This window comes from Acinonyx jubatus, chromosome B4 (genome assembly GCF_027475565.1).
Source record: "Acinonyx jubatus isolate Ajub_Pintada_27869175 chromosome B4, VMU_Ajub_asm_v1.0, whole genome shotgun sequence".
NCBI lineage: Eukaryota > Metazoa > Chordata > Mammalia > Carnivora > Felidae > Acinonyx > Acinonyx jubatus.
In genome coordinates this window covers 75,614,721-75,642,163 of record NC_069387.1, presented here as the reverse complement: position 1 = coordinate 75,642,163, position 27,443 = coordinate 75,614,721, and the positions used below count along the sequence as shown (strand labels likewise).

Sequence of the window (27,443 nt, the reverse complement as noted above, 5' to 3'; positions counted from 1 at the left end):
TAAAGTTTTCCTAATGCTCGTAAACGATCTTCAAATACTTTAACCAATTGTCAGTGAGTACAAACTGTGTGAGTACAAAAAACTGATTATGAGAGGATGATACATTATGAATGTTTCCAGAAACCACTAAGAAGAACACTTAATACTGTGAGTCTTCTTTCTCAGTGAAGCATGTTCCAGGAAAACCTTACAAAAAAGAATTAAGTTCCTAGAAGTCATTTTAGAAGAACATACCCCATGTGGTCTCCTTGCCAAAAAGAACCAACTGGGAGAATGAGATCTAGCAAGAGAAAATCCCTGAAAAGAAATAATTAAAAAAACAAAAACCCAAACCTAGAAGGCTCACAAAATAAGCAAACAAGGAACAATAAATATGAAACTATTAAATAAATCTAAGCCACCATAGAAGCCCATTTTTCTTTGGTTACTCATACTCTATCAAAAATCATAATATATACCAAATTATTGAGATTATCAGTTGACATTTATACAAAAATAATTAACACTTAACAGACTTATTAATCTTTTATATGATAGCAAATAGTTTCCAGAGTTCTCAATAATTTATCTAGAACACTTTTAAAGTGTAGGCTTTACATAAGAGACTCTTAAAAACTGAGAACAAACTGAGGGTTGATGGGGGGTGGGAGGGTGGGGAGAGTAGGTGATGGGCACTGAAGAGGGCATCTTTTGGGATGAGCATTGGGTGTTGTATGGAAACCAATTTGACAATAAATTTCATATATTAAAAAATAAAAAAAATAAAAAATAAAAAAAATAAACTGTAGGCTTTAAAGTCAAATTGCCTGGGCTCAAATTTTGGCTCTGCCAATTACTAGCCACACGCTCATAGACATGATATTTAACCCTTTTGTTTCAATGTCCTCATCTTAAATAGACATAATAACTGTATATATCTTATCGGGTTATGAAAACTGTGATAAAATATGTAAAGCCCTTAAGACAGAGCCTTAGACACTAAATGTTCAATAATGTTAGCTGCTGCTATAGTTCATGAAAATCATTTCAAAAGTAAATTCTTAAAAATCTTAAGTAGCTCATTTTCCCAACATTCAATACTCAAATCAGCTAATATTTCTATCCTCAAAAAACCCATTCTCCAAAATGTTACATATTAAACTACTAATTAGACTACTAATTTAGACACCAGATTTTGCTACTATCATAAAATAATTTTCTATTATCTTTATTATTTAAAAAAATCAGTATGTACCATTTACAATCCCAGTTCCAAGTCTTTTTTTATACAAATTATCAACTCTTGAGATAAAAGTGTATTTATTAATTCTAGAGTAAAATTGTTTAAGCTTTTGGTTAAAAAGTCTGTAAATAGCATTGCTATTAACACAGTATTCTTTAAATTCCACTATGATTTTCATCTTACCGATTTTTTTGGAATGGTCGAGCCATATTCACAGCAGCAGCATTTGTTTTATAAGATCCTGGTGCATTAAAGCCATTCACAAAACTACCATTGGGAAAGGGAGCCTAAAAGAAAATTTGGTGTTTAAAACCAATTAATGTAAAGGGCAGAATATAGTGTAAAGGCTGTAAGAAACTCCTGATGAACTAACAACTTAGCATCAATTTTTCTTTTTCTTTCTTTTTTTTGTTGCTTTACAGTGTGTGTGTGTGTGTCTGTGTGTGTGTGCATGAGTAGGGGAGAGGGGTAGAGGGAGAAAGGGACAAAACGGAGAAAGGGAGAGAGAGGGAGAGGGAGAGAGAGAGAGAGAGAGAGAGAGAGACAGAGACAGAGACAGAGAGAGAGAGGCAGAGAGAGAGAGAGAGAATGAATCCCAAGCAGGCTGTGCCACCCAATGAACCCCGCCTTTTTTTTTTTTTTTAAATTTTTCATTTTTAAGTAATCTCTGCACCCAGAGTGCGGCTTGAAGTCACGACCTTGAAATCAAGAGTTGCATGCTCTACGGAACAAGCTAGGCAGGCACCCCTTCAATTTCTTTTATAAGGCAAAAACATTTGTAAGCATTTTACCTATTTGCTTTTTGCAATACTCCAATATTACCTGATTTACAGAAAAAGGAATCATTAGGCTATTACTTAATAAAGTACATTTTTCTCTGAAAAAGTTTACCAAAACTAAAAGCATTTTAAACTACTCAGGACTGACCCAGTCTCTTATTTTAATTCACTCAGCAAATAGGAACAAATAGCTTAACCCTTAGTTATGTGCGTATATTTGGTATAGGGGATTAGATATCATTATCACTACTTAAAAGTCAGAAAATAACCAATATCAACACAAAACAAAAAATAAACTACTCTAGCTGATTTCTTCAAATTTCAGCTTAAGTGAAAAATTTTATGATTCTGTAAGGATTTCACTTACCAGTGGCGTTTCAAAGTAAGGTGCAGGATTTGGTGACCAAGACTGAGGCACAATACTGTAGACCGAGTACTGTTGGTGAGGATTATATACAGGCTGCATAAAAATTGGTGAGGCATACTGTGCTTGAGTTTGAATGGGCTGACTATACATACTAGAATCCATTAATCGATAACCATTCTTTGCAAAAAATGTATTGATGGCTTTTATCCTTGCCTAGAAGAGGAACATATTATAATAAAGTGTATATTCTCACAAATATATTTAATTTACTTTTTAAACGTATTTTACACAACTATGTTATTTCTGACTACTGTAGAGTCAGCAGAGCAAAAGGAAATGATTGATAGATTTAAATTACTTTAAAAACTTTTGCATGGCAAATATAACAATGAACAAGGTTTAAAGCTACAAAAGTCAAAATATCAAAATAGTAAAACTAACTGCAAATTATCACAGATAAAGGGGCTAATATATTTCTAACATACAAATTCTAAAAAGATAAAAAATGTTAGAGAAATGAACAGAGTTTACAGAAAAAAGGAAGGCAAATGGCTCTTAAACATATGAAAAGATGCTAAACCTTACTTGTAAGAGAAATGCAATTAAAATGGAATTAACATTTCTCACCTATAGGATTGGCAAAAATCCAAAAATTTGACAACATACTGTTGATAAGATTGTGGCAAAATAGGCACTCTGATACACTGATGATGGACACGTAAAATAGCACAACACTTATAAAGGAAAATTTAGCAGTTATCTTCTGAAGTCATATATGCATTTTCCATATTCTTACCCATCCCACTTCTAGGAATCTTTTCCAAATATACACTGAACAAAAAGAAGTTTAAAAAAGGATATACATGGCTGTTCAAAAACACTAACTATAATAGGGATGGAGGAAAAGAAGTATCTTCAATACACACACACACGCACAAAACAACAGAACAATCAGTCCATCAATGGCTGAATACACCAAAGTACATCCACACAACTGAGTATCAAACAGAAATAAAAAGAACTAATGAATTGCTCTAAATACTATTATGGAGTGAATTCAAGAATATACTATTGTTTTTTAAAAAAAAAAAAAAAGGTAGGGGCGCCTGGGTGGCTCAGTCGGTTAGGCGGCTGACTTCTTCTCAGGTCATGATCTTGTGGTCTGTGAGTTCTAGCCCCGCGTCGGGCTCTGTGCTGATAGCTTAGAGCCTGGAGCCTGCTTCATATTCTATGTCTCCCTCTCTCTGACCCTCCCCTGTTCATGCTCTGTGTCTCCCTGTCTCAAAAATAAATAAATGTTAAAAAAAAAAAAAAAGGTAAAGCAAGGAGGATAAAGGAGTATGTATAGTAAGCTACTGTTTAGCTAAGTCACATAGGAATATAAAGATATACTTGCATACATACATATATATATGTGTGAATATGTATTTAATATACCATGTTTTAGATATTTTACTTTTAAACCATGCACACATTGAAAATAAATCAATTATAAAAATAAATAAATAATATTCAGTAGCATCCAGCAAAATTAACTTTAATGTGCATTCAATTAGTAATACAACACATAGAAATCCTAAGTGACTTTCAGCCATAACAAAACCAACTGTTAGCCTCAGGAATAAACTACAAGGCAAAGTATAGCAAAAAAAATTCCTAATATATTGTCAGATTTATATTGCTTTTGGTATTGCTATTCTGATACTTTTGTGTGTGACTATGGGATACAAAAAAATCAGTAATTATACTGGAGTCAAAGAGATCTGAGATTTTCACATGGGAGAAAGGAGACACAAACGTAAGACTAAAGAAGTAAAAAACCATATATCCTGAATTTAAATCAAAAGCATCAGTATAAACTCACATTTTTGTTAAAAAACAAAGGTAACAATCCATATTTCATATTTCTATCCAATGAAAAAGCTTTTAAACAATGACCATACCAGTAACCACAAGAACTCCTTGTGCCTAGCCAGTAGGCTAAAAATTATCACCTCCCCATAAAAATAAAGTGGGGACTCTGGAGACTTGACCTGACCCCAGGCCTTTGACATCAAATATACAAGAAGATGCAAGCAAACCACTGAAAATTACTAGGACCATGACAAAAGGACTGATAAGTTAACTCAAAGAGGCCACAATTCATCGATAAGGACAACAAACACATCAATTATGTTTAAATACTCAACAACAAAAAACACCCGAATGGTCAGTTTTGAAGGTTCATTATTTTCTAAAACTGGCTAAGAAAAGCTAGAACCAAGCATTTCTCATGTGTTCCATATATGAGTTGTACACCTCACGATAATGAAGATAATGGAAAGCTTCTCTTTATAGAAGTGCTTCAACTAACAAATGGAAAAAAGAAAAAAGAAAGCCTAAAAATAGCACCTCTTTGCAGCTTTAATTTATAGATTTAGTCAATGATCAGTGGCATCCAGCATAAGAGACAGACACAAAAACATACAGGCTTTTTATTCTCTCTCTGCTGCTCCCAAGTCAAGCCAAATTTTGATCAAGCCTCTAAATCTGGCTATCAATTTGCATGAAGTACAGGGACAGAGAATCATGTTTAACTACATTAAAAAATCTAACTAGCCAATTCAAAAAGGGGCAGAGGAATTCAACAGACACTTATCCAAAGACAATATACAAATGGTGTATAAACACATGAAAGGATGTTCACTACCACTAATCATTAGGGAAATGCAAATCAAAACTACAATGAAATACCACCTCACATTAAGATGGTTACTATTTAAAAAAAAAAAAAAAGAAACAAACAAACAGAAAAGAACAAGTGTTGGAGAGGCTGTGGTGAAATTTGAACTTTTGTGCACTGTTGGTAGGAATGTAAAATGGTATAGCTGCTGTGGAAACCAGTATGGAGATACCTCGAAGAATTAAAAACAATCACTATATGACTCGGCAATTCTACTTGTGGGTATTACCCAAAATAACTGAAAGCAGGGTCTCAAAGAGATACCTGTATACCCCTGTTCATAGCAGCATTATTCACAATAGCTAAAATGCAAAAGCAATCCACGTGTCCATCAACAGATTACGGTATAAGTAAAATGTGGTATATACATTCAGCAGAATGTTATTCAGCTTTAAAAAGGAAGGAAATTTGGGGCGCCTGGGTGGCGCAGTCGGTTGAGCGTCCGACTTCAGCCAGGTCACGATCTCGCGGTCCGTGGGTTCGAGCCCCGCGTCGGGCTCTGGGCTGATGGCTCAGAGCCTGGAGCCTGTTTCCGATTCTGTGTCTCCCTCTCTCTCTGCCCCTCCCCCGTTCATGCTCTGTCTCTCTCTGTCCCAAAAATAAATAAACATTGAAAAAAAAAATTAAAAAAAAAAAAGGAAGGAAATTTTGCAATATGCTACATGGATAAACCTTGAAAACATTTTGCTGAGTGAAATAAACCAGTCCAAAAGAAACAAATACTATATGATTTAATTTATATAAATTAGAGTAGTCAAAAATCATATGTTTAAGGTATAATAGTGGTTTTCAGGAGCTGGATGGAAGGGAGAATAAAGACGATGTGGTATACAGGCACACAGGAATATTATTCAGCTATAAAAAAGAACAAAATCTTGCTATCTGCCATAACATTGACATTATGCTAAGTGAAATAAGTCAGACAGGGAGAGACAAATACTGGGTGATTTCACTTATATGCAGCTATCTAAAAAACAAAACAAAACAAAACAAAACAGAAACAAACACATATACAGAGAAAAGTCTGGCGGTTGCCCAGGGGTAACAGAATAGAGGATGGATGAAATAAGGGAAAACAATTAAAAGGTACAAATTTCTAGTTACAAAATAAATAAATAGGTCATGGGAATGTAGTAAGTATATAGTTAATAATATTGTAACAACTTCGTATGGGGACAGATATTAGCTAAATTTCTCATGGTGATCACTTCATATGTATAGAAGTGTTGAATCACTACGTTCAGACACCTGAAACTAATATAATATTGTACATCAAGTACATTTCAATTAAAATGACAACAACAACAAATTCCAAAACTTTCATATATTGGCTATTGTAAATAAGGCTACAGTGGACATAGGGGCGCAAATGTCTTTTCAAGTTAACGTTTTTGTTTTCTTTGGATAACTACCCAGAAATCAGTGCACAGAGGGTGCCCTTTTTTCTGTATCCTCACCAACATTTATAATTTCTTGTTTTGTTTTAATAGAGCCTTGTACCTCCTTACTCCTGTTACAAGGTACCTCTTTGTGAGGTACCTCTCAAAGGTACCTCTTTGTGATTTTGATTTGCATTTCCCTGATAGTGATGTTGAGCATCCTTTCATGTGGCTTTTGGCCATATATATGTCTTCTCTAGAAAAATGTCTATTCAGGTTCTCTGCCCATTTTTAATTGGATTATTTGGGGTTTTTTGATACTGAGTTGTGTATTTTGGATATATTTTGGATATATAGTTGGATAATATTTTGGATATTAAGCCCTTATTTTATTATTTGCAGATATCTTCTCCTATTCAGTATATTGTCTTTTCATTTGGTTGACAATTTCCTTTGCTGTGCAAAAACTTTCTAGTTTGATATAGTCCCATTTGTTTATTTTTTGCTTTTGTTTTCCCTTGCCTGAGGAGACACATCTATAAGAGTATTGCTAATTCTGGTGTCAGAGAGCTTACTGCTTATGCTTTTCTCCTAGGAGTTTTATGGTTTCTGGTCTTAAACCATTTTTTGGTTTATTTTTGTAAATGATGTAAAAAGTGGACCAGTTTCATGCTTTTGCATGTAGTTGTTAGTTTTCCCAACACCATTTATTGAAGAGACCATCTTTTCCCCATTGTATATTCTTGCTTCCTTTGTCAGAAATTGACCAAAGAGCAGAAGTTCAAAAAAAATTTTTTAGAAGCCTTTAATTTTAATAAGGTCTTTTTTTATCTCACTTTTCTTTCTTTTTTTTTTTTTTTGTCTGAAATCAGTGTCTTTTGGGTCATGAATATTTTCTTTTATGATTTTAGAAGTACTATGCTTTCATTACTCACATTTAGGTTTTATGATCTACTTCAAGTTTCTTTTGTGTGTTGCAAAGTAAGAGTCAGGGTTCTTTTTTAAATGTGTGTTTATTGGTTCTAGCGTTATAAGATCATGGGGTACATGGGTGGCTCAGTCGGTTAGGCATTTGACTCTTGATCACAGCTCAGGTCTTGATCTCAGGGTTGTGAGTTGAAGCCCCACATTGGGCTCCATGCTGCGCATGAAGCCTACTTAAATAAATATACACATGCACACACACACACACATATATATATATTTTTAATATATATATATATATAATCTCAGCCGAGTGTGTGTGTGTGTGTGTGTGTGTGTGTGTATACACACACACATATATATGTTTCTGCTGAGATTTCCCTTTTCTTCAATTCTTTAAGAACATAGTTTCCTTTTAACCCATACATATTCCTAATGGCTGGGTTAAAATCTTAGTCTACTGTTTCCTAGGTTATCTTGGAGTCTGTTTCTTTGGGCTGCCATTTTCTTTTTTCTTTTCTTTTCTTTTCTTCTTTCTTGCTTTCTTTCATGTTTATTTATTTTGAGAGAGAGAGAAAGAGCTCAAGCAGGAGAGGGGCAGAGAGAATCCCAAGCAGGCTCTACATTGTCAACACAGAGCCCAATGCAGGGTTTGAACTCACAAACTATGAGATCATGACCTGAGCCAAAATCAAGAGTCAGATGCTTAACTGACTAAGCCACCCAGGTTGCCCCTGGGCTACGATTTTAATAATGGACCACATTAAAAAATGTTATTCACTTGGTTTTAGTTTCTTATCAGATATTTTAAGATTTAAGTAAACTACAGTGTATGATATTACTTTAGTAAAAGCAGTAGCTATACATTTTTTTAGGGCATACTGAAATCAATTTGATATTTTACAGATTTTTCAAGATTGGCCATTATTGATTTCTTATTGTTTGGTTGCAATTTGGGGAGAGGGGATTTCCTGGCCTGTATCTATAAGGATCATAAAACATACCTTTCATTCATTTATTAAAATTGTAGTTTTGCTTAAATATGCATTATTTCACTTGATAATTTCCAACAAGTTGGTGAGGCTTATGATTCCTAATCTAATTCTCTCACATCTGTTTTAGCTCTATTGCAAAAGTCAGCAAACTTTTTCTTTAAAGGACCAGATAGTAGACAGTGTAGGTTTTGCCAGTCATGAAGTCTGCTGTAACTATTCAACTCTGCCATTGAGGCACAAAACACAGGCAATATGTAAACAAGTGGTCTGATTTATTTTACTAAGTTTTAGAGCATTTGTTTCTCCCCCTACCTTTTTTTTTAAATTTAGTACAGGAAATTGCAAACATATAAAAGTGGAGAAAACAGTAAAATCAATCACTGAGATCCCATTAGCCAGTTGTAACAATTTGTAGAGCATTGCCATTCTTGCTTCATCCATTCCCACCTATTTTTCCATGCCCCCAATTATTTTGAAGCAAATTTGAAACTTAATTTTATCTGTACATAAACTAGTATTAGTAGCTCTGAAAGGTAGGGATTTTTTAAAAATTATACTTACAATATCATTACACTTTAAAAAAAATGAACATTAGCTTCTTGAACATCAGTTGCTGTTCATATTTTCCTCTCATTTTTTTCTCTTTTTAAATCTATAGTTTCATCCTCTACTTACTTATCTTTTCTTTTGGAAGTGTGTTGTTGAAATAACCATGTTAATTGGTTTTACAGAGTTCCTCATACATTTTGCTAGTTATATTTTATTGTGTTAAAATACACATACATAAGGGGCGCCTGGGTGGCGCAGTCGGTTAAGCGTCCGACTTCAGCCAGGTCACGATCTCGCGGTCCGTGGGTTCAAGCCCCGCGTCGGGCTCTGGGCTGATGGCTCAGAGCCTGGAGCCTGTTTCCGATTCTGTGTCTCCCTCTCTCTCTGCCCCTCCCCCGTTCATGCTCTGTCTCTCTCTGTCCCAAAAATAAACGTTGAAAAAAAATAAATAAATAAACAATCCTTTAAAAAAAATAAAATAAAATAAAATACACATACATAAAATTTACCGTCTTTATACAGTGCAGTTGTATTAAACACATTCACCACCATCCTTTCTCATAATTCTTTTCATCTTGTAAAACTCACATTCTGTACCTATTAAATAATAACAACTCCCCATTCTCCCTTCCATCCAGCTCCTGAAAACCACTATTATACCTTAAACATATGATTTTTGACTACTCTAATTTATATAAATTAAATCATATAGTATTTGTTTCTTTTGGACTGGTTTATTTCACTCAGCAAAATGTTTTCAAGGTTTATCCATGTAGCATATTGCAAAATTTCCTTCCTTTTTTTTTTTTAATTTTTTTTTTCAATGTTTATTTATTTTTGGGACAGAGAGAGACAGAGCATGAACGGGGGAGGGGCAGAGAGAGAGGGAGACACACAGAATCAGAAACAGGCTCCAGGCTCTGAGCCATCAGCCCAGAGCCCGACGCGGGGCTCGAACCCACGGACCGCGAGATTGTGACCTGGCTGAAGTCCGACGCTCAACCGACTGTGGCACCCAGGCGCCCCAATCTTCTCTTTATTTAAAAAAAAATTGATTGTTGATCTTAGTATTGAATGAGAAGAAGGAGTCCTTTATATATTTTGAATATAAGTTCTTTGTCAGTTATGTATGTGTGTGTTGCAAATCTATTTCCCCTAGCTTGTGACTTGCCTTCTTGTTTTCTTAATAGCATATATTTGAAGAGCAGTAGATTTCATGGGATCTGAGAAAAGATTAGACCTGTAGAGAAAAGATTAGACAGTGGACAAGTGCCATCAATGACAGATCCCAAGGACAAATGTTAATGTGGTGATGCAGTTAATTTTGAGATGAGGATGACAGTATTGAGAATGTTTTCCATCTTTACTAAAAAATCATTCCTGCTTCTCATTTTGAGAGGTACCTCTTTTGAGAGTTGAGATGATCTGCCACGTTAGCAATCAGCATCTAACTAAAACTTCATGCTGTCTGAAGTTACATCTTTGGAAAGAATTGCTATCCTATCAACTAATTTTCTAGCACATCATAGGAGACAGAAATTTCTTTAAAATCATTACGGGTTTAATAAAACATCCATCTGTGTTTTTTAAATTCTCAGACAAGCAACAAAAACTTTTTGGCTTTACACGAGCCTCTATTTACAAAATGTTTCTTACCATGATTGGCTTGCCCTGAAATGTTTTAACTTCTTCTCTTAAGTATTTAAAAGCCTGTTAACAAAGCAGAAAGGAACTTTCATTAGTATTCAAACATTTTCTTAAAGCCATCTTTATTCTATCAAAAGTATGGTACTAGCAACTATCTCCAAAATAAACAATAAAAAATTCTAAAGTCAATTTCATTATCCAGGTGATAAGGAATGAAAAAAATAATTAACACATCAGCTAACATTCACATTTACTGTAGACTGGCTACTATGGATTACTACAAAAAAAAAAGCACAACGTTCAAAATGGTTCAGACAGCCTTATAAGATGAAGAATTTTAAAAAAAGAAAAAGTCAGTGGGGCGTCTGGCTGGCTCAGTTGGTGGTGCATGCAACTCTTGATCTAACATGAGCTGGAACCTCAAGCTGGGTGTAGTGTTTACTTAAAACTCAATCAATCAATCAGTGAGTGGTTTTAAAATGTTATCAGATATATTTTTGGTTTTTTGTTTCAGTGGAATAGTACTTCCCTTTAAGTTGGACACGACAAGTAAGAGCAGTATCATTAATGTCAAAATTTCAAGAATCATAATGGAAGTTGCAGATTTACTGGCCTAGCATGTACACACTGGAACTACTGAGTACATGGTTCCCAATCCCCATGTTAATTTTAAAATTGTGTGTTAATCTTTTTGATAGGAAACAAACTGCTCTTAAATTGAAAAAGCTTTAGGAAAATGATCAAAAAGGAAACCAATTAATAAGCACAACCACAAAGGTGAACAAGGTACTTAATAGCCTTTACAAATATTACTGTGAGCACATATTTTCTCAATTAAAACATACTACTACTTCTTTTACCACCAGGACTTCAAATCAGAAGAAAAGTTTTCTTCTTACCTGTTGTGCATCGGTATCTGACTGGAAAGTGATATACCAGTTGCTATTGTGTGCAAACTCACAGCTTATCACCTTGGGGCAGTTTTCATTTTTGAACAAGGCTTTAACTTCCTAAAAAAGAAAAACTTTAGTTAACTCTAAAAAGTATATCAACAATAGTCATTTTTTCCCCTTCATGTCTTCTGGTCCTTTCTGTTTCTTTTTATTAACTGTCATGCCTTCTGCCCATTCTTTTACTGAGAGTAGATTATCTTCTGACACAAAAATATGCGTACTAAAAGCATACATTCTGTATATGATTTAGAGATAGAATCTTACCTTAAAATCAGCAAAACCGCCACAAAAAATTAAAAATATAGATACCCTATCCAGAAATTGCACTATTTATCCAAAGGATACAAAAATGCTCATTCGAAGGAACACATGCATCTCAATGTTTACAGCGGCACTATCAACAATAGCCAAATTATGGAGAGAGCCCAAATGTCCACCCACTGATGAATGAATAAAGATGTGGTAAATATATACAATGGAATATTACCTGGTTACCAAAAAGAGTAAAATCTTGCCATATGCAACAACGTGGATGGAACTAGAATGTATTATGCTAGGTAAAATCAGTCAGAGAAAGACAAGTATATGATTTCGTTTGTACATGAAATTTAAGAAACAAAACAGATGAACATAGGGGGAGGGAAGAAAAAATAAGATAAAAACAGAGAAGGAGGCAAACTATAAGAGACTCTTAAATACAAAGAACTGGTGGTTGCTGGAGAGGTGTTGGGTGGGGGGATGGGCTAAACAGGGGATGAGCACTGGGTGTTTATATAAGCGATGAATCACTAAATTCTACTCAAACCATTGTTAGAGAATATGTTAACTAACCTGGATTTAAATTAAAAAATAAAAATAATCTAAGCAAAACAAGCATTTTACTCTTAGTGGCAAGCTAAACTTTCCCTAACAGTAAAATCTCTCTAAACTTCCATTAAAAAAAAAAAAAAAAAAGTATATCCTCCATTAACATTTTCTAGGTGCTCAGTGTTTATTTTCATGCATTCTCAATTAAATCCAGATGCTCTATCTGTATCAGTCACAGACATGAACTCTGTGCAAAGATATCTTCACCTTTCCTTAACTGAATCTGAAATTTCAGTGACTGAAAACTAAAATATATGGATTTCAAAAAAGATGATTACCAAAACTCAGAACTGTGTTAACAATTAACAGCTTGAAAGAAGTTTATGAAAAGAAAAGAAAGAAAACAACTGGAAGTCAACATTAAGTAACTCTTGAGTTATAGAGGGAAAGGGAACATCTACTGAAATACCATGCTCAGTAAGACACAGATTTATCCTGAAAACAACCCTGTGTTAAAGATTTTTACCATCTCTAATGTACAGTTGAGGAAATGGTAGCTCAAACTGTTTAACCTACACACATTATCATAAAGAAGAATTCAATCCCAGATTTGTATGCTTCCAAACTCCATTTGGTCTAATAGCTACTGGAGTTCAAGGAGAAATTCAGTAGTAACCAATAACTCCCAAACAGAAAGAATCGGACAGGTTAAAATGCCCTGTGAAATAACAAAATATCATGAGAAATCAATTTTTAAAAAGGTAATTACTATGCTGATGGGACAATAAACATAGTAACAGTGAAGTCTAACCTGTCTCCTAACTCCCTCAAATTTTTACTACACTGAATTAAAAAAAAAAAAAAAAGTCTCTACTTACGATGAAATTTTCTTGGGCCAATACTACTCAAAAACAAGTAAGTGTACAACCAACTGAGTTTTGTGACATTTGTGAAAGCGGTGAAATACTACCAAGTTCAGTTAGTAAAATTCTCATCCAGTCCATAATTTACATTTTTGTAAAACTGCCTGTGGAACTATCAGACTGCCACCCACTGATGTCTATCTTCAAAATTCATAATCTCCAAATATTTCTAATCCCTTTCAATGCATAAAAAATTGATTTATTTAAATATCAATAAAATTTCTTTATTTCCAGCCTTTATTATTCTTTAGGAAGAGTTAAGTTCATAAATTTACTTTCCCAAGTATAAAAACAGCAGTCTGGGTCACAAGTAGCAAAAAAAAAAAATTTGTTCTACCCGACAGGAACCTTTAAGGTCACCACCCCAAATCCCTCATTTTAATCTGAATTTTCATGATTATTGACCAGGCTGACTTTCTCTATTTTAGTCATCTTCACTTCCTTTCTTTTTTTTTAATGAATATTACGTCGCTGCCTTTTTCCTTTTACTATTTTTTGTATGTGTGATTTATGTATTCAGAATATAAATTACAGTAACTATAAAAAATGATAATAATGGCTAATCTTAGATTTGTTGCGCATGCCAAGTACTGCTCTGAGCTCTCTATATACTAAGCCAATTCTCACAACAATCCAAGGTCATAGAGTTAGCAAGTGAAAAGCTGAAATATACGAGCCTGTACTCTAGAGCCAAGCTGCCTCAAATCCAGGCAGCTTGGCTCTAGAGTACAGGCTCATATATTCTACATTGTTTCTAAATAATGCAAATATTCTTCCCATTCTGCAATTTTCCTTTCAATTTGTTATTTTTGACATATAGTTCATACTTTTAAATAGAAGTTCTATCTAGTGACAGTTTCTTTTCTAATTTCACTGTTTCTAAATTTAGGAAGTCTTCATTCTGGAGAGTTAATAGTGAATGGAATGACTCTGGGCAAAAAGATTAACTACTAATATGTGAAATTTGTTAGGTGGCAAGAATCTAAAACTGTTTTAAATGGCCAGTAAATACCACATAACAGTTACTAATTAATTCTCCCCATCTCTAACTTATTAACTTGGCAATTTAGTGTGTAGCTCTGTGGTTTAGTGGTTTTGAAACAGGGGCTCTGAAATCAGAGTGAGATCAAATCAGATACTCATTTAAAGAGCCCACATGTCCTTAGGCAACTTATTTCACCATACTAAGGCTCAGTTACTTTATCTATAAAACAGAGATAACAAAACCTTAGGCTTTAAGTAACCATAAAGTACACTGCACAGCACGTGGTAAAACCTAATTATTAAATAAATGTTATTATACATAACTATTTTATTAAAGGGTCTATTTCTGGATATACGGTTTCATTCAAAACTTATTTTATTATTGTACCTATTTTATTATTATACTACACCATCTTTACAGTTACAACTTTGTTTTATGTTTGTTAGCTATTCCGATTAGTCTTGACTCCTATTTTTCTTCTTCATTCCTAAATTTATTCTTTCAGATGAATCAAGTTCCCAAAAGAGCCTATTTATATTTTAACTTTGAAAATATACCATTCTTCCAGTGTTTCAGAATTTACAAAACAAAAATTTAACGTATACACAGTGATTGATATGAGGCCAATGACTTATACTTTGCTTGTTTACCTCCTCCACTTTAAACAGTTAAAGAACACTTAGCTTTAACAATGCTTAATAATACCTCTATAGGTGTTGTTTCAGGAATCTCTCTAAGAATCACAATACAACGCTTATGACTTGGTCTCACTTTCTCGCCCTTCTCATCAACTTGTACCATGGGAGAAGCTGCAATTTAAAAAAATATTTCATTCAAAAATGACAGGAAGAGATATTAAGAATGTCATTAAAAACTATTTATTTCTATTTCCAAGTGAATAAATTAGCAGAGGTTAAGAAATTATGTTGTAGAACCAAAGATTACAGTTAACAAAGATTACAAAAAACACTGTCAAGTGTTATTCTTTCAACAAATACAGAGTACCTACTTTGTGTCTTGGCACTGCATTGGGGTTGAAAAACTTTCAGGAGCATACAATTCATATCTACACGGTAATTACCCTGTGTACAGTTACCAAATTCTGTACTTCTGGAGATAATGAAATCAGTGTATTTGCATTCCACTCTTGTAATCAGATTATAGTACTGCATTCTGATGTGAAGAAATTCTTCTTAAAATCTAAGAAGCACTTAAACCAAGAATTATACTCAAATAATTCTAACTTTTCCTTGATGTTAACATATTTATTCTTACATACTATTACAGACACTTAGAAGCCATCTCTTAGATGATTTTGAGGAAATATTTAATGAAGATAATACCACATAGCCCAAACTTTTATTTGTAGTCTCTTCAGAGAGATTAATATGCCATATTTCTCTGAACAGGTAAGCAGTCAGTATAAAACAGAACAGGGAAGAAGTGTTGGGTGGAAGTACTAGGTTCCCTTAGAGGTGGAGGATTCTGCTGGTCTCTTAGCTGACTTTCTTCGGATGAGAAGACTGGCTCATCTTAAGAAACCATTGCACAAACCAATCAGAGATTTCATAAATGTATTTAGCCCTCTGAGAATGGAAATCCTCTATTCCGATATAAGTCTACTATTGGTATATTTAACTTTTAAACATTTTTTAACAATATATTTCATATAAAAGTGAAGACCTGCCTTTATTCAGGCAAGTAGTTAAAACTTTGGTAAGAGAGGTTACCAAAAAACACTGATAGAAGACACAAACACTATTAAAAATGCTTATAACCAGGGGCGCCTGTGTGGCTCAGTTGGTTAGGCGACCGACTTCGGCTCAGGTCATGATCTCACAGTTTGTGAGTTCAAGCCCTGAGTCGAGCTCTATATTGACAGCTCAGAGCCTGGAGCCTGCTTCAGATTCTGTGTCTCCCCCTCTCTCTACCCCTCCCCTGCTCATGCTCCGTGTCTCTCAATAATAAATAAATGTTAAAAAAAAATTAAAAATAAATAAAAATAAAAATGCTTAGAACCTGAAATTCTTTATTAAACTTTAGAGTACTATTTATCAAACTATAATTTTTAGTTTAGTTTAGCAATTCTTTTAACAGCCTGTGAAATCAATTTAGGAAATAAAAGGGGTTAACTACAAGCATTTAGTATTAATCTGCATAATTAACATTTCAGTTGCGTATGGGTATGTGGTGTGGTGTACTGGGCTCTAATGTAAAATGTACTACTTGGGTTCAAAAGTTTGAAACAGATTGTTTAGAAGGTGTGACAATGATACAAATAACTTTCTGATAGCCCAGAAAAGTGAGATATAATTGCTTACATAGAATACCTTGGATTGCAAGTAACTTGTTCTGCAAGTGTTCCACAAGGCGAATAAACATTTCTAATAAATTTTAACTTGATAAACAAGCAACGCCTTGCAATACAAGTAGTACGTGACGCCAAATGTCACATGATCACAACTGAGGCAATAGTTCTTGAAATTCGCTTTTATATACAAGTGCTTTGGATTACAAACATGGTTCTGGAATGAATTATGCTCGCAAACCAACGTGTAAGTGGGTATTAAGACAAACAACCAAGGTATAGAAATGATATAGAAACTAAATATCAAGTCAGTAAAAATAAATTATTGGAACAGAATAACAAAAAATAAAGAGTTAACAATTCCCTGCCTGATGAGCAGAGCTTACTGTATGGAATTGTCAAATCATGATGCTGTATACCTGAAACTAATATAACATTGTATGTCAATTACAATTAAAAAAAATAAAAATAAATGGCAAATGGGCGCCTTGGTGGCTCAGTCGGTTAAGTGTCCAAATCTTGGTTTTGGCTCAGGTCATGATCTCACAGTTTGAGTTTGAGGGGCGTCTGGGTGACTATTTGGCTAAGGGTCCGACTTCGGCTCAGGTCATGATCTCATGGTTTGTGGGTTTAAGCCACATCAGGCTCTGTGCAGACAGCTCAGAGCCTGGAGCCTGCTTCAGATTCTGTGTCTCCCTCTCTCTCAGCCCCTCCCCACCCTTTCACTTTCTGTCAAAAAAATAAAATAAAAAACGTTAGAAAAAAAAAGAATAGTTCATGAATTTGAGCCCCATGTCGGCCTCTGCATTGACGGTGTGGAGCCTGCTTGGGATTCTTTGTCTCCCTCTCTCTGTGCCTTTCCCCGGCTTATACACTTTTTATCTCAAAAATAAACAAACATTAAAATAAATAAAGTAAGTAAATAAATGGCAAACAAACACAAAACCAAAAAACCCTGCATAACCAGAAATCAAAAGAATATTCAGCCTTTTGACTTTAAAAATTAAGCTAAAAGGTATGATTTACATACATCTCAGCACTTCAAGAATTAGATCAGGGTCTGTGGTCAGCTTTTTTATTTCTTCCATGTTGGCAACTGTCCAAATTGGGATGAACTGATCACTGTCCATTTGAGATATCAGGTAAAGATCCTTTGATAAATTTTCTCTGAAAGAAATAAACAGAAGAGTCCTATAAAACAATTCTTAAAAGGCACCTGAAGAGGTGCCTTATTCATTTTTGTCACTTAGTCTAGGAAAACAAAATCATGCCATCAGAAACAATACAGTGAACTATAAAAACACATAATATACAACAGGATACTCTAACAACTTCCAGAAAGTTTCTGAATCCCCAAATACATCAGGCCAATAGTTCTGAAAAAGTTTTGAACTTTATAGAATTATATTGATATGGAAAGAGGCTTAATATTAAATTGAAAAGTATATTACAAAATATTACATACAGTGTAGTTCCATCTTATAAACACTTTATCACTGATGTTAGAATATTCATGAGAAAAATTATAGCTTCAACCATGGGTTGGACTGTAAAGGATTTAAAATTTCTAAATGTTTCCATTTTTTATGTTTGATTTTTTAATTTAAATTTCAGTAATAAATTTAAAACTAAAACATTTAAAAGATTCTTTAAAATACATTAAAAAAGATATAAACACTCCTATCTTAGACATAAAACCTTATGTAACAAAATGAAATAAAATCAAACTCATGCTGTCTTCTTCACATCAGATCTTTGAAGTAGTTTGGTTATAAATAGATAGAAGTCTCTACTTAAAAGCCACCTTTTCTCAATGACCCTATTTAAAACAGAAATCATCCAAGCACTCGATTCCCCTTCCCTTACTTACAGTGCTCTAATTTTCTTCCATAGCACTTATCACTTAACAAACTTCTAAGCTGTTTATTTATTATGGTTTATTATGATTGTCTCCTCCAGCCAGAATACAGGTTCCATGAAGGATCTCTGTCATTCAAATTTTTTTTTTTTTTTTTTAAAAGATTTTATTTTTAAGCAACCTCTACACCCAATACAGGGCTAGAACTCACAACCCAAGATCAAGAGTCACATGTCTACTGATCACCAGCCAGGTGCTCCCAAAATGTATTTCAATGCTCTACTGCCTGGCAAAGAGTAGGATCAAACGCCTTTATCTTCAAGTTTTATTAAAATAAAGTAGTAATTACTACTACTGGTTAACAGGTTATTTGGGGGGCAAAAAAGAATAGAGAAGATATCAGTAAAGGTTAAACTCACTTTAGCATAAAAGGAGAAGCACAGTAATAGCACCTTCATCAAGATATTCTTTAAGAACTGAAAAATAAGACAACTATAAACAGAATATTTATACAACTAAGACGTTGTATCCTAAATCAATTCTGAACTTCAGCATGTCTGTTCTTAATAAATCTTGTGTCAAACTCTTAAAGAAACTCTATCTTGTCAAAAGTCAAATTAATAGATATAAATCCCATATATGATTTGACTACTCATGAGTAATACCCAATATGTATTAATAACAATTCTGCTGAGCTACAAATGTCAATCGCACAGCTGGTTTGAATGGTATCAGAGTTCTGAGTAGGACGTGGTAGATCATACCAAGCCAGAGCTCCTACTGCAACAACTAAAAAAGACTAGCTAAATTATAAAACCATGCTTTTGGAGATAAAAGAGAGAAGCTACAATGACAAAATGATATTCCAGAAAGATGTTCTTTCGTTCCTGAGGGAATTTGCAGATCTGGGACCAGGGGGAAACCAGCAGAGCTTTAGGCAGTTGCACAGGACTGGCACTATGAATTGGAAACTAAAGGAGCTCCTAACATGCAGATTTCCTTCCATATGATGTTTTCGAGTTCTAAGGAGGAAGATGGGAGCCCGGCTGAAAAGGCACTGTAATATCTCTGTGGTTTTGTGCAAGTTCCCGTGGAAGGAGGAAACTTGCATCAAACAAGACAGGTCTCCCCCATAAGACATTTGCCAGGTTTGGAAGCTTACGGGATAAGAGACTAAAGAGCTAATCTCAAACCTCTTAAGAACAGACTGAATCTTCCTTGGTGTTTTAGGACTGAAGGTAACAGGAAAAGGACAACTTCTGAATCAAAAGGCTGAAAAGGTCATGCCTAAGGAACAGAGATAAATCAGAGGTAGACGGAGTCTAATTAAAGTGGCTGAGAGACACCTGGGTGTCAGCTGGACATCTGACTCTTGATTTCAGCTCAGATCAAGATCTCATGGTCGTCGAGATGGAGCCCCACAGTGCACTCTGTGCTGACAAGGTGGAGCTTGCTTGGGATTCTCTGCCCCCCTCTCTCTGTCCCTCTTCTGCTTGTGCAATATATTTAAAAAAAAAAAAAAAAAAAAAAAAAGTGGCTGCTCAGCACTAACCTAGCTCAACTCCTGACTGGATTGAAGCTATCAATCTGCTTCTGCCTACCTGAAGAAAAACTCAAGTCTTGTCTAGAGGGGAAAATTACATGACTTACAACTCCTAGCTTTTTTAATATGTAATGTCCAGTATATAATCAAAATTTATAAGACATGCAAAAAGGCAGGAAATTATGACAGGGAAGCATGAGAAAAACTCAGAAATATAAGCAGATACACACTATCCAGTTAGTAGGCGAAGATGTTTAAATAACTATTACAGGGGCGCCTGGGTGTCTCAGTCGGTTAAGCATCCGACTTCAGCTCAGGTCACGATCTCACAGTTTGTGAGTTCGAGCCCCTTGTTGGGCTCTGTGTTGACAGCTCAGAGCCTGGAGCCGGCTTTAGATTCTATGTCTCCTTCTCCCTCTGCCCCTCCCCAACTTGTGCTCTGTCTCTCTATGTCTCTCAAAAAACAAATAAATGTAAAATAAATAAATAAATAGATAGATAGATAAATAAATAAATAAATATTACAAGTATATTACAGAAAATGAATTGTAAGCACAAATGACTAGAGAAAAGACAGAAGGCTCTTGCTTTTATTCTTTTATCCTGTACTAGACTATACAGGCAAAGAATAAAAAGGAGGGGAAAAGAAAGGAGCTATTTAGGATAAAGAATCAATTAAACGTGAGTCAAGAATATAAAAAAGTCTATGATAAAATCCAGGTTTCTAGCTTGAAAAACTGGTTTACCTGGTCCTACCTCTCACGATATACAGGATAAATAGAAAACATTACATTTGCATGCATATCCAAACTTCTCTGTTTATTTTGAAAGGGTCAGTTTTACATACTAAAGTTTTATGACATCTAAGCTGTAGATATACCTACATAATTATCTGTAAATAAGACATCTTGAAACGTCTGCCTGAAAGAACTCCTTAATAGAAGGTACTGGTAACATAAATTCTATGCCCATCCACCTATCTTGCTAAAAGTAACTCTATGATCAAAGGTTACAAGAGCCAACTACTAAAAAATATAAATTAAGAGATAACCCACTTTTTTGAGAACCCTAAACCTGACTATGTTCATAGGAACATATCCTAATATCCTATCCAAAAGTAATCCGATCCAGTAATTTAATTACCTTCCTACTAAGACTAGATCCTTTTTGCATATCCAATTAGAGATTACATCTTTAAACCTAGTTAAGAAATATATTAAAGAATAATACCAAAATACATCACTGAAGGGAATTAAAACCACCATTCTTCCACTCTATTTCATGGGTATTTAACATCTACTAACCGAACAATGCAAAAAGTGAGAAATATCAATTAAAAAAAAAAATGAATACTGTACCGGGAGAAACAGAATTCTAATTGTTTCTTCAGACAGTCTTTTAGGTCTTCTGTAGAAATTGCTGAACTGCTTTCTCCTGAAGGTAGAAAACAGAGGGAAAAAGTTAATATCAAATTACCGTAGGTGGTAAATATTACAAATTGTTGTACTCAGAATAAGTCACAAAGTATGTACAAATTAAAATTCATGACAAAACTATTATTTTTAAAATTCAGTTAGCACAAAGTCTAATTTCTTTCCACCTATCTATTCTTTCTTTAGATAAATTTCAGATCAGTTTAAAAATTATTTTATCAAGAAATGAACAAAGCACCATGAATACTAAAAATACTCGGCTTTCTGTAAAATACTACCCTAAATACTTTTAAAATGTGATAACTACTTATTCCTTTAATGAAAGCTCAAAGAACAAAAGTAACAGTAATCTAAATTTGAAGGAACTAGATAATAAATTGGGATATATGTATATATTTCTCCACATCTGTATTATTGATACTAAATCTGATGTTATTTATACTTCTTAAACTTCTCTTAATACTCTTTTCTTTTCATTCCTTAATTTTAGAGCACTTTATCTTCCTAGGAATATTTAAAACACTCAAACAGCCAAAGTTTCAGGTCAACTCTCTAACAGCCTTCTATGATTATATTATTTAAACCCAGAACAAGACTTTTCTTTCCCCTCCAGGACTCAAGCCTGGAAAACCATCACTCTTTCATTAGAATCTTACACAAAACATTACACACTCAAAGCATGTAATTTGTCCTCTTCTTAAAAAGCATTAGTGATTAGGCTAATTTCCTTTAAATGTATAGACAACAGAACGTGCATAAAAATAAATAAATTCTGTGCATGATTTTACCACTACCTTGTCTTATTACTCAAAATTCAAAGTAGTAGTAGATATTAGATTAACGTCATTAAAGATGAATATAAGGGGCTCAGTCAGTTAAGCGTCCGACACTTCATCTCTGCTCAGGTCGTGATCTCACAGTTCCTTATTTCGAGCCCCACATCGGGCTCCACAATGAAAGCCTGAGGCCTGCTTGGGATTCTCTCTCTCCCTCTCTCTCTGCTCCTCCCCTGCTCATACTCTGTCTCTCTCGCAAAAGTAAATAAGACATTAAAAAAATTAAAAAAAAAAAAGAAGCATTCTATTTCCATGTATATGCAATCTTTCTAATACAAAATCCAACCACCCAAGTGTGCTAAATAAGCAAGAACTTCATTTAACTTTTCAATGTCATTAAAGCAAACTTATTAAAATACCAACTGGTTGCCACATTACTTAAACCAACTCTATGTTTAAAGTACCCAGTGGTTAAGTATATTATGACCACAAGTAGGGAGGAGAACCTACCACCTTAAATTATTATATGGAAATACCACCCATGCTACTTCAGGAATCAACTTACAAGCTGACAAAACTTAGAAATCTAGTCCAAATGTTTACAATAAATAAGGAAATTGAGGACAAAGGTTTGTACACCTTGACTGAAGTCAAAGAACTAAGCAGCAATAGAAGAGAGTATTCCCTATTACATGTATTTTCCAAAGAGATCCTTTAAGTCAGAAAGATTAAGTTAGGTAGTTGGGGTCTATGGTCCATTTTTAGTTTCTTTTAAATCTCATCCATTTTAAATTTAGGCAACTACTAACCCATGCTAGTTTTATAAATGTGAAAAAATATATTTCACAAGTTGAATTGCAGAAGAACCATGTTTTTAATACTGTGATTTTCTCAAAATTAATCCCTGCAATTTCACATCTATAAATGCATTTCACACTGACAGAATGGGAAAATTGACAGAACTTGCACTGATCCCAACTAATAGATCAAGAAACTTGGAACTCTGAAAAATTATAATTGAGGTCTATTTTCACTATATTGACTATTTTTCCCTTTTATCTTTAATTTCACACTCTCCTAAACAGGATCTTTTCTCTAAACATTCTTTTGAATTACAATTTTCAGGACACCTGGGTGGCTCAGCTGCTTAAGCGTGACTTCCCCTCAGGTCATGATCTCATGGCTTCTGAGTTCAAGCTTCACTTCTGACTGCGCTGACAGCTCAGAGCCTGGAGCTTGCTTCTGATCGTGTCTCCCTCTCTCTCTGCCCCTCCCCAGTTCATGCTCTGTCTCTCTCTCCTCAAAAAAACAAACTTTAAAAAATAAATAAATTACAATCTTCATGTTTGCCCTTTTGAAAACAGTATTTATAAAAATCATCTAACATTTTATTACCATACAGTTCTTTTCAAAAAAGCAGATTGATCCATGCCATAGGTTTATTAGAACAATAATAAAGAAACTGTAAGAGGAAAAAAACACTAGTTTACCAAATGCTCATTTTACCAATACAAGCATAAAGTTTACCAGGAACGTCATATATTTGGTAACTCAGATCTTCTGGCCCTAAAATCATTCCATCAGTTGATTCTTCAATGCCTATAGTATTTCTGGTGGTTTCACAAGATGAATACATTACTTCGTATTCCTTACACATATCATCTGAAAGCTCTGTATTACCTGTATTAAAAAATATATAATGACAGTAAATAGAAATTCAATAAATCCTATCTTTAGGAACTCTGGGCACTATGTCTTTTATAGTAAGATTTTAAAGAATTCTACCAGTTGGGCAATGTCCGCACGGTTTTAGTAAGAATTCTCTTCCCAAGGGAGGTAAGTTTTGACCCTTACGGATAAGCTAAAATGATTAACAATAGTTTAAACTCCTATAGCACTATTTATGTATCAGAGAGCTACATGCACTTAATTCATTTAATTCTCAGAAAATCCTATGCCAAAAGTAATTATTATTACTGTTTTACAGATGAAGGAAACAAGCACAGAGAAGTCATTTACCCAAGGTCAAACAGTGAGTAAATAGCATTGCCAATGATGGTATATCAAAATTAATTTATAAATACCATATTATAAGTGGGTTAAATGTTAGACCCAAAGACACAGCTACTATTTGAAACTAGTGATAACCCATTCATACTAAAAATAAGAACTGTGTACAAACTGCCTATTAAACATTTATAAATATATTTAATCAAATAATCAAAAGATGTACCCCAAAGTTCTATAAACTGGTTTGACCATATATTTAACCAAAATATGATTTGTTCTGATGAAATATTTAGGACTTACCCTCAGGATGAGACCCTGATGTTGCTGCTGTTTCATGCCAAGAGCTTTCAGTTCCATGAGTTACTGGAGTGGCATCAGTATTTCCAGAAGGAATTTCTTGCCATACTTTGGCATTAGGATTTAAACTGGTTCCTTTAGATGTTACCTGCTAAATAATCAAAAGATCTATTTGTAAATTTTAAAAGTCAGTGTATTAAAATTACAATTTTAGATAATGGACTTGTCTATTTTTAATCTTTATTTTTGAGAGAGAGAAAGACAAGAGTGTGGGGGGGGGAGGGGCAGAGAGAGAGGGAGACACAGAATCTGAAGCAGGCTCCAGGCTCTGAGCTGTCAGCACAGAGCCCGATGCGGGGCTCAAACTCAAGAACTATGAGATCATGACCTGAGCCGAAGTCAGATGCTTAACCGACTGAGCCACACAGTCACCTCTTCAATGGACTTTTCTATTACTTAAACGTGAAGGAAACCCCAATCATATTAAGTAATTTAATAATAAATATTAAATAATACTTTAAAGTATTGGGCTCAACTTGACAATAAATCTTTTTAAGTAGATGGACTTGAATGTGTATGTATAAAATTTAGCTACCTATACAATAAAAAATATACCTCTATAAACAATTAATACAGAAATGCTGCTTTACCTCAATCTACTTGCATTTGTCATAAAATTTATTCAAACTATTCACCTATCTTTGGCTTATTTTTATGTATTTAGAGCAAATATTTTACGTATCTAGAATGATTTTCCAAAGTATATAATTCTTATTGCCATCTACACTGTGATAGAGACCTTTGACTCTAAACAATTCTAACATTTAGAAATTTTTCCCACGTCAAAAACAGCAATGTGGGGTGTCTGGCTGGCTGAGTCAGTAGAGCATGCAATTCTTGATCCTGAAGTTGTGTGTTTGAGCCTGCACATTGGGTGCAGACATTACTTACAATCTTGGGGCTGTGAGTGGCTCAGTTGGTTAACTGTCAGACTCTTGATTTTGCCTCAGGTCAAGATCTCACATTTCATGACAAAAGTACCACTTAACACCTATTAGATTAGCAAAGTATTTAAAAATAATTCCCACATTAGCATAAAATTTGCAAACTCATTCTTTACTGGAGACTATATAAGACTATATAAAATGGTGCACTCATATTCTATTAGCATTATTTGTAAGAGCCAACAAACAGAAATAACCCAGTCAAAAAAACCAGGAACAAGGGAAATTATGATACACTTTCTAGGTAAAGTATTGCACAGCCATTCAAAATTATAAAGATACACGACCATATTTTATAAAATCTAAAGGGATACTACTAAATCAAAGAAAAAATTGTTGTATATTAAAACTGTGACATCAAATACTATTAAGATGTATCCCATGTGCCAGAGAAGTTTACAGTGTGCAACAATGTGCATCCTAGGGTTGACCAAATATGAAAATGTCAAAATGAAAAATGCATTCACAAAATGAAGTGAAAAAAACCCATAACCACCACAATAACAAAAGCAAACATGTTAAGCAATTCTGGAGGAATTAGTACTTACATCACTGTCTCCCTTTTACAGATAACCTATTAAATGAGAAATCATATATCCAACTAAAGACATACAGAGACTAAGTACGAAGTTAATATTAACAACAAATGATTACAACTCACAGATTATTACAACTGCAAAAAGTGCATAAACATAGATGTGGGCTAGAGAGGAACACAATCTGCTACAATACTCTGATCAAGGTTTTTTTTTCCCCTTATAAAGCATTCCATTAAAATATTACCTTAAATTCGAATCATAAAAAATATAAAACTTAAAAAACATTTTTTCAAATCAGAGCATAAGTGTTATAGTGCCTAGTACATTAACATCAAAGACTATTTTACACGTCTTGTGCCTGTATGTTTATATGTAATATATCCTATTATTTTTTTATACCAGTCAATATTTATTAAATTTACATAAATGCTGATGAAAATCTTTGAACATCATTCTTTCCTTCTCCACCAAAGACATCATTCAGAAAAAAAAATTTTTTTTTGTAGTAAACTCTTTAAGTTGTGGTTTCCCTGAAAATATTTTCTTAAATGTTTATTTATTTTTGAGGGGGGCAGGAGGGAGAAGGGGCAGAGAGCTTCGGAGACAGAATCTGAAGCAGGCTCGAGGCTCTGAGCTGCCAGCACAGAGCCCAACACAGGGCTTAAACCCATGAACCACAATATCATGACCTGAGCCCAAGTCGGATGTCCAACAGAATTGAGCCACCCAGGCACCCCTCCCTGAAAATATTTTTACCCTCTACCTCTGCTATAGAAAGAATTCTTTTTTTTTTTTTTTTGTATAAAGAATTCTTACTAGGCACACATTCCCTTTCAGGTTATTAAAGATATCCCCACTGCCTTCTGTTTTGTACTGTTACTGATCAGAAACCAGCTATTAGTCTAGCTATCATTCCTAATCTCTCTTTGTTCAATTTTTGTCAGTGGTGATTTGCAGTTTTACAATCATCAGTCTAAGTGTGAAATTCTTTATTTAATCTACTTAGGATTCACTGTGCTCTTTTGAAATCTGATGCATCAACTCTGTAAAATTCCCAGGTATAGCTCTTCAAACTTTGCCCCTTCACCAACTAACTGCTCTATTACTTCCTTCTGGAATGCCAATAAAATATTTTGTACTTTCTCATACTATGTTCCACCTCTCTGTGTATCAATCTCTTTCCTATTTTCCATTTCCTTGTCTTTCAAGAAATTACATCCTGAGCGGTTTATGATATTTCTTCCATTTCATCAATTCTCTCTTCATCTACTTCTAAAATGAACTTAACTTTTCCAATAAGTTTTTAAGTTCTTTTTATAATTTTCATTTCTTGAAGTTCTTTTATCAAATCTATCTGATGTTTTGTTTCTTGATCATCTTTTCAGTATCTTCCTTCCTTTAAGCATATTATTCTAATTTTATA

The 27,443-nt window shown here is 34.1% G+C and overlaps 1 protein-coding gene across 9 annotated transcripts in view; it reads right to left on the bottom strand.

Moving 5' to 3' along the window:
- LARP4 (La ribonucleoprotein 4) overlaps positions 1-27,443 on the bottom strand; it is a 60,046-nt gene that overhangs the window by 16,014 nt on the left and 16,589 nt on the right. For 6 of the 9 annotated variants that reach the window (XM_027036118.2, XM_027036117.2, XM_027036115.2 and 3 more), the window contains 9 exons: positions 24,481-24,628; positions 23,677-23,850; positions 21,320-21,395; positions 17,591-17,727; positions 14,958-15,061; positions 11,484-11,594; positions 10,594-10,647; positions 2,369-2,581; positions 1,406-1,509 (listed from right to left, as the gene is read on the bottom strand). In XM_027036118.2, the coding sequence (XP_026891919.1) occupies positions 1,406-1,509; positions 2,369-2,581; positions 10,594-10,647; positions 11,484-11,594; positions 14,958-15,061; positions 17,591-17,727; positions 21,320-21,395; positions 23,677-23,850; positions 24,481-24,628 (1,121 nt within the window). The remainder of the gene's footprint in view (positions 1-1,405; positions 1,510-2,368; positions 2,582-10,593; positions 10,648-11,483; positions 11,595-14,957; positions 15,062-17,590; positions 17,728-21,319; positions 21,396-23,676; positions 23,851-24,480; positions 24,629-27,443) is intronic. The other 3 variants (XM_053226222.1, XM_027036116.2, XM_027036120.2) reach the window with 2 other exon arrangements.